An 8,348-nucleotide genomic window follows, 5' to 3' on the forward strand; every position below is an offset into this window, starting at 1 on the left:
TATTTCTCTCTCTCTCTCTCCCTTCTTCTTCTTCTTCTTCTTCTTCTTCTTCTTCTTCTCTCTCTCTCTCTCTCTCTCTCTCTCTCTCTCTCTCTCTCTCTCTCTCTCTCTCTCTCTCTCCATATACAAAATGCATAAGGAAATAAATCTTGGAGAAAGGGGACTCACCTCGAAGCTTGTTGTTGCACTCCACAACTCCTCCTTCATGCTCCAAAGCTCCTTCTTCGCACTACATGGCTCCTGCTTGGCCTCGTTTCACTTCTCTTCATCATCATCATCACTCTCTCTCTCTCTCTCTCTCTCTCTCTCTCTCTCTCTCTCTCTCTCTCTCTCTCTCTCTCTCTCTCTCTCTCTCTCTCTCTCTCTCTCTCTCTCTCTCTCTCTCTCTCTCTCTCTCTCTCTCTATGCAACTAATTGTGGCAAAAGAATGCTATGATGAAGTTTTCTTTTTTTAATCCATGTATAGCATTGCTAAAACAGTAATTTTTTTGTGATTCTAATAACATCCCTATTATTGACACCATGAAAAGGCTTCACGGCATGAGCATGGGTATGATTCCATTATCTTGTAGTGAGGTATTTTAGTGAGCAACTAAACCCATTGGTATTAAACTTGGTCAAAACATTTGGCTTATTATATATATTGAATCAATAGTTTGCAAATTAGCAAAATGACTTGCAACACATTCAGTACATGTTTTGTAATAGATGATTTTGCACTTAGAAATCATTGAAGCTTACCATTAGGTTGAAGATAAATTGACCATGTGTTGTGTCGAGGTTCTGCACGTTAAGGATGTTTAACAACAAGCTTACCACCATCATGGTTACCTCTATTTATATGAATTCTTCGTAAAAATGAAGTATGCATGCATGTGGATAAGCCACCAAACTATTTTTATCTAGGGTTAGCTTGCTAAGACCAAACTGCACATCATCAATCCTCTTTTTAGGGGTGCTTTACAGCGAGGCCATGGTTGATTGGCATCATCACGGACAAACATATACAACTTTTTGTAGCCATGTCATTTGTGTTGTAAATATCTTGAGACAGTGGCCATAGAAGATATTTTGGTAGTAGACGCAAAAAGCTTGTTTGAAAGTCTTGGAGGGATAGTTGAATCAACCTATGTATAGTATTGAAAATCTCTTTTGCATGTTTTGAATGACTTTATTGTTTGGAAAAATTATGATCAAATTTACAATAAACCTAGCTTCTTCTTGTATGTTTTTGTTTGTCAATTTAGTAAAGTGGGAAAATGGTGTCTTGACTTAGATGATCGGAGAGCCGATTAGATTAGAGGATTTCCTATTGGATGTAAACCCTAGAAGGATTTTAGCTTATAAAGTAAAATTATGAATTTCTGAAGATTATTGAAATGTTGCTTGATCTGATTTGAAGTCATAAGAAGAGTCCAATAGGGGGTTGTATGTGTTTCTCACGAACATTTTCCCCCCAAAATTGGAACTTCTCATTGATCATGTCCATGGTAGCGCCAAAGATGGCAGAATTGTAAATGTTCAACAACACGACGGTGACTTTTGCTTCCTTTTGTATCAAGTGACGTGATCGCATTCACATGAGGTTTCACTTTACTTTCTTTTCGATTGGAAAAAGGTGTGTGTTTGTGGGGTGGCTCGTGAAACCGGAGGGCTGCATAAGGTGCGTGTGGGCGCGGATGATTTGAACAGGATCAAACCGGAGAAGGTGCAGCATGATTATGTGAGGAGCCAGAGACAGAAGAGTATAATGAAACGAACATAGGAGTATAAAGGTAAGAAGGACCTCTGATCATGGGATGCTCCAGCTGTACACAGTACGCAGAGAGAGCACACAGAGAGCACAGAGAGAGAGAGAGAGAGAGAGAGAGAGAGAGTTCAGCTGCCCCCGCAGCTTCTTCTGCTTTGTCGTCGTAGCCTGGCTCGATCGGTGGCTACGGGTCAATCAGTCGTCTCGCCAAGCGGAGGAGGATCACATATCAATATTTTATGTATTGGTTATACCCACCAGCTTATAAGGTACTTACATTCGCAGCTTCTCTGTGGCTGCGCTTTATGTATAGAGAGGCTGCTTATCACTGTACGGTATTTCTGTGTGGCTACGCTTCATATATAAGGGTAGAGACATCTAAGCTCATCGTACACGCTCTGATACATGTATATATATATACATATACATGCATACATATCTCTCTCTCAGGCATCTAAGCTCATCGTACACGCTCCGATACATGTATATATATACATATACATGCATACATATCTCTCTCTCAGGCTATCCTTAGTAAATGAGTAATTACTGCATGATGCTCACAGGGATGCAATCGGCTCCTTATAGAGAGGCTGCTTCTCACTGTGAACAACCTAACGCTTCATATATAAGGGTAGAGACATCTAAGCTCATCGTACACGCTCCGATACATGTATATATATATATGCATATACATGCCTACATATCTCTCTCTCAGGCTATCCTTAGTAAATGAGTAATTACTGCATGATGCTCACAGGGATGCAATCGGCTCCTTATAGAGAGGCTGCTTCTCACTGTGAACAACCTAAGGTATTTCTCTGTGGCTACGCTTTCGAAATTCACAATATGGGAATTTGTCTAAAACTTCCTCTACATAATCTCGCATGCCACACCACTAGCACATATTTACCTTTTGGACTAGTGTGCACCATAATCCTGTTTTGTAGTGTAATGTTCTTAATCAAAAGTAGGCCTCAATTACTATTAATGAAAACCTCGATCTTTATTTATACTTTCTCATCCACAACACGATCTTTTGTGTTACATGGTTGAAAACCTAAAATACCATATGCACCAGTGTTTAGAGGAGTTGCTAAGGGATGTGGGTGTGTAGGGCAAGAAGCCAAGTTCAATTCCCAAGGATGGACTGGTGCATTTGTAGCTCAACATGTAGTGGGCACTATAAGGGTATCTATAATAACCTTATATATATGTGTGTTTAAACCACTGGATAAGGGTATCTATAATAACCTTATATACATATGTGTGTGTGTGGCACCTGGTGCATGCACCGGGACCCTCGTTGTAAACTCACTTGCACAGCTTCTTCTCTTCAATGTTCGTAATAAATAATGTTCGCAGCATTACTCCTGCAGGTTTCCTTCACCAACGATCCAGTTCACACTTAAAGCGTGAAGCACATGATTATTATAAGCTGCCACAGGCTGGATAATTACTTCCAGTACTGACTCCATCAACTGCCCAAAATTGCAACGCCATGGACAGTCACGAAGATTCTTGCGTAAGTGTATATATTAGTATGCTATTCAAGCTATCACATACAATATCACAGCTAGATGAAGTAGCTCTCTTCAGTCTCCATATTGATCCGACGGCTTTATATAAAAATCAGATGGCTGCAGCCGGTTCACTGTTCCTGTCATTGGACTATCCTCACGAGGTCGATCATCAGCTCAATTTACTTGCAAAAGAGGAGCAGCACGCAAGCGCGCACCATCATCATCCGGATCATGATCATCATAACGATGACAGCATGCACAATGACAACTCGGATAACCACATCAATACTATGATGCAGGGTGGCATGCTGTTCGACATGCTATCCACCATGCATTTCTCTGCAGCAGGCAACCTGAATAATAGGAATGACCTCGGGATGGACTCAAGCTCTTACAATCAACAAGCTGCAGCCGACCACCAAGGGTGGCAATGTCAGGGTGAGAAATAAGGAACCCCTACCCCTATGATTGTTTGTCCATAAGTACGTACTAAGAAGTTTTAGATGAATTTTCACTATAATTCTCACATTGTGAACTACAACAACATCTAACATCATCATGAGCTTCCAAAAGGGAGGATCGCATACCTAGCTTGGTATAGGTGAGGTCAAGGGCTGCTAGTCCCCCACCCTAGACCAACAGCCCCTTGCCTCTAACTACATCAAGCTAGGCATGCAATTTTGGTCTCTGAAGCGGAAGCTTGTCATGTATAGAGAAAAACAAGGGGGGAAAACACATTTTACCGTGACATGGGAAAATGTGAGAAGTTCTTATGATATAATAGATATGCAAAGTCTTATGATATAAATATGCGAAGTCTTTGTTAATCCAAAGTTAAGAGTTTATAAAATACAAAAAGATATTTTTTTAAAGCCCTTTATATAAGAAATTTTCGGTGAAAATGCGTAATTTCCTTGTAAGTATGGGCCACTATCCATAAAAGCTATTTTTGGCACTAGATATAAAAAGCATCCAACTCAAATTTTGGAGGGATTCTTTAAATCAAATTATACTTATTTGCTATTTTATAACTAATTATTTTCAAGGGTTCAAGAGATTTTAAACCTTTTTCTTTAAATTAGTTTGTTTTAACATTTTGCAATTCAATTTACATTAAACCTCGATTATTCCTGAACAGTGGTATATTGAGCTATGCATTGATTTTTTAACCCTACAGAATCAACGTTCTCACCCAAAAAACCATTAAAATTTGCCCTAATTTCTACCTTGGGTGGCATGCAGTGGCTGATCAGCAAACTGGAGGCTTTGATCCCATTTGCTTTCTGAAGCTTCCTGTACTGGCGACACAGAACCCGGGCAATGTCTCATCAGATCAAGGCCACAATTATCTGCCCTATTATAGCAACAACAACGCGACTGCCCACAGCATTATTAATCAGCAGCGTGATTATGCGTTATCACTCAGTAATTACTGGTCGTCGTCCATGCAAACGGATCAGGAGGAGTATTCGATGAGCTGCTCGACGACAGTGGATGATATGCATCAGAGGCGCATGATAATGCAAGGCTTCGACAACCCTGATAATGATAATAATAACCTTAATAATGATGAATATGATGCCATGACGTGTGGGGAGGGAGGGGAGGATCAACGGCTGCAGGAGGCCGGGCGGGATGAGATGGACGGCGCTGGTCACGCCCAGCAGCAGCAGCTGCTACTGCGTCAGCATGAGAAGGGGTACATTAATCCGGCACTGGGCGGGGGGCCCACCTCCCTGAAGGCCAAGCGGAAGCGGACACGTGCCTGCAAGAACAGCGAGGAGATCGAGAGCCAGCGCATGACGCACATCGCCGTGGAACGCAATCGACGGCGCCAGATGAACGAGCACCTCCGCGTCCTCCGAGCTCTCATGCCGCCATCCTACGTCCAACGGGTAACAAATTACAATCTTTCTTATATGCTTTCGACTTTTTTTAACCTAATCTCTCGAAAATCGTAACTCGTCGTATATCCTAACCCTAGGTTAACCCTTGAGACTTATGAGTCCTTCTACCTCAACATTCAAAGATCTTCAACATCATGAGCTATTGTATGGGAACTGCCACAACCTACCCACCTTGCACTAGCTAATGTTGCATACCACAAGTTTTGGACAAATTCCCACATTGTGACTTACGACAACATCATGAGCTTCTACAAGGGAGGGATCACATATCTTAGCTAGGTGTGCCTATGGGCTAAGGGCCACTAACCCATTATGCAAGTGTGTGGCCCCCAAGCTCATGATGTTGCACACTATAAGGACAAAGAAAGAAAAAGAGCATGTTTTACCACATAAAGAAGCCATCAAAAACTTATTGTACACCTAGCCATGCCACACACCTAGCTTGTTAGAGTGCGAGTTCCTTATACCTAGCCTATTGCCATGGGAGAGTAGGATCACAATTGTGCATACCTAGCATCTTGGTGTGGGAAATCAAGATTGCAAGCAATACACTCCTCCGATAACAAGCTAATCACTCAGACATCAAGACCATACATGTGCCCCGCCAAATAAGCTAACTTTGGGTAGCTCCCTATGAGGAGACTATGATTTTGGGAGGTGCTACATATCTTGCTTGTTGGTGTGGGGGATAGAAATGCATTCATAGTTATACTACAATACGCTAGCCATGGGTAACTCCCTTTGGAGACAAAGAGGAAACCAATGTCCCTTCAACTATTAGTCAAGAGTGGAAAGCACATCGAACCCTAAGTATATTGGTCTAACGGATTGTGTTTCAACCAACCCTATTTATGTTAACATGCTATATACCGCAACTTTTTATTCTAAGTGTTACTACTAAAGTCGCTCTCACCCTAATTACTAAGGCGCCTAATTGATTTCCATTCTAACATAGATTTGTCCTCCATAATTCTAGTAACCGTTAAGTATATTACCACTATGATTCTCTTTTGTTTCCTTTGTGTTAACCCACCAGCCTCGACCTTAATGTAGGGCGACCAGGCATCCATCATTGGAGGCGCCATCGAGTTCGTGAAAGAGCTGGAGCAGCTCCTGCAGTGCCTGGAATCACAGAAGAGGAGAAGGATGTACTCCTCTAGTGCAGGCAGTATCAACAATTCGATCGCCCCTAGTAATGGAAATGATCTCAACCTAACAATGAGGCCCGCGCCACCTGCAGCTCCACCTGCGATGATGAGCAACAATGGCATACTGCAACTATCCTCTGATCACATCACTGCAGCCAGCAGCTTGATCGACATTAATGGAGGCACGCATCCAAGACCAGATCCGCTTCATCTCGATCATCATCATCCTCTTATACCTCTTCCACAGCAGAATATAATAAATATGCCTGCTTCTCGATCACCAGCTCCTCCTCCGGGGACCTGCCATAGCAGTATGCTGGACAGCTTGTTCGAGCCCCTCCGCCTCGAGGACGTGGCCGAGGCGCGATCCGCCATGGCCGACATCGAGGTCAAGCTTCTCGGGTGTGACGCCATCATCAAGATCTTGTCCCAGCGTCGGCCCCGCCAACTCCTCAACACTATCGCTGCCCTTGAAGAGCTCTGCTTCACCATCTTCCACACTAACATTACCACCATCGACCACACCGTCTTATATTCCTTTACTGTCAAGGTAGTACACATTAAACATGCAAATGCATGCGCAAATTCAATAGTCGTTATCGAGTTATGGCTTATGATCAGTATGCCATTTCACTATAAGTTTTTGACATTGTCTTCACTCTTTGCCCTTCTTTTTCCCTCTTATGTTTAGCATCATGAGCTTCTTATCGGAACACAATATATACCTAGCTAAGTGCGATTGGGGGCTAGTAATATCATGTCCCCAACTGTATGTAGCTAGATATGTGGTGCCTCTCGGTCCACAGAAGCTCATGATGTTGTCATAGTTCAGAATGTGGGAATTATGGTGAGAATTTGTCTAAAACTCTTTGTGTTTATGATAACATTAGAAAACACAAGTAAATTAAGATCAATAATGTCGTTGCAATATGATATTCATCTTTCTCCATAAATGTTGTGTATTTTGTAGGTGGGCCATATTGACCAAACCTCTACTGCAAAAGACATCGCCACTTCCGTGCAGCAAATTTTTATTAACTTGATCCAAAATCCTATCGACCAACTATTAGATTAACACCAAGACTATTGCAACTTCTATTTAGAAATGTAGGTTGTCAGGTAGTACTTGAGCACAACCAAGCTTTACTTATATTACCAACATTTACCATGTAAAAAGTATTGTTCTGAGTAGTGTGAGGCAATGCAACAAGTACTGCTAACATGTGGAGCTTCACTTCCAATGTTCATAGTAGCAGAGAGCTCATTATCATTCAAATTACATCCCCATATTTAAGCATATTGGAATTTTATCATCTTATGATTGCAAATCTACACGTGAATCAAGAAAGTCGCATTTGATCATGTAAATCAAGATGGTCATTCGTAGATATAAAGGTATGTCACATGAGTTTGAGATATGGGATTTCCTTATTCTATTTTCAACAGCTCTCTTACCTACAAAAGTGTATTTTTATTAATACGAAACTCAAAAACAAATGCCAAGCAACTTAATATGTCTCCTTTCATAGAATATTTGTTCTTTTTTATTCAATGTGAATCAAAATGTTTTGACAAATACAAAACTTGCTAAATAGAGCTATCAAAAATTTACTCTAAAAGTGTTACAATTCATAAACATTGAACTAGAAGGTTGAATGGGAGTATAATGCAATTACTCATATGAAAATTATAAATCTCAAATAAATAATATAAGAAACCACCTTTACATATTTAACACCGTTCTTAACATTCCAAAGAAGTTATTAAATATTACAAGTAAGTGCAAAGAAGCTAATGAATCTAGGATGCATATGAGAGGGAGATATGGGAGGAATAGAGTGATACAAATATTGAGAGGGAGTGGAAGATCATCAAGACATGAATGCTTTAAGCCCAAAATGTATCATGTGCTTACGATTAGAGCAATAAGGTAGGTAATTAAATGGAATTTGCGTTTCATCAAGGAAAGAAACTCTATGTATACACTCCAATTTTATTTATACTATATACCAAATAGTTG

General features: G+C 40.9%; 1 protein-coding gene across 2 annotated transcripts; it reads left to right on the forward strand.

Moving 5' to 3' along the window:
• Nucleotides 1-1,687: 1,687 nt before the first annotated feature.
• LOC148026963 (uncharacterized) lies at nucleotides 1,688-7,738 on the forward strand. Of its 2 annotated transcripts, none has more exons than XM_087691515.1 (6): nucleotides 1,688-1,775; nucleotides 3,130-3,275; nucleotides 3,387-3,711; nucleotides 4,516-5,168; nucleotides 6,234-6,878; nucleotides 7,299-7,738. In XM_087691515.1, exons 2-6 carry the CDS (start codon nucleotides 3,252-3,254, stop codon nucleotides 7,401-7,403), a joined length of 1,752 nt encoding a protein of 583 aa, XP_087547641.1. In that variant the 5' UTR covers nucleotides 1,688-1,775; nucleotides 3,130-3,251; the 3' UTR covers nucleotides 7,404-7,738. The 2 variants fall into 2 exon arrangements, with proteins under 2 accessions (XP_087547641.1, XP_087547640.1); XM_087691514.1 differs by having other exon boundaries at nucleotides 1,704-2,019; nucleotides 7,299-7,737.
• Nucleotides 7,739-8,348: the final 610 nt, after the last annotated feature.

This window comes from Lygodium microphyllum, chromosome 13 (genome assembly GCF_053477565.2).
Source record: "Lygodium microphyllum isolate KBCC chromosome 13, Lygodium_microphyllum_v1.1.10, whole genome shotgun sequence".
Taxonomy (NCBI): Eukaryota; Viridiplantae; Streptophyta; class Polypodiopsida; order Schizaeales; family Lygodiaceae; genus Lygodium; species Lygodium microphyllum.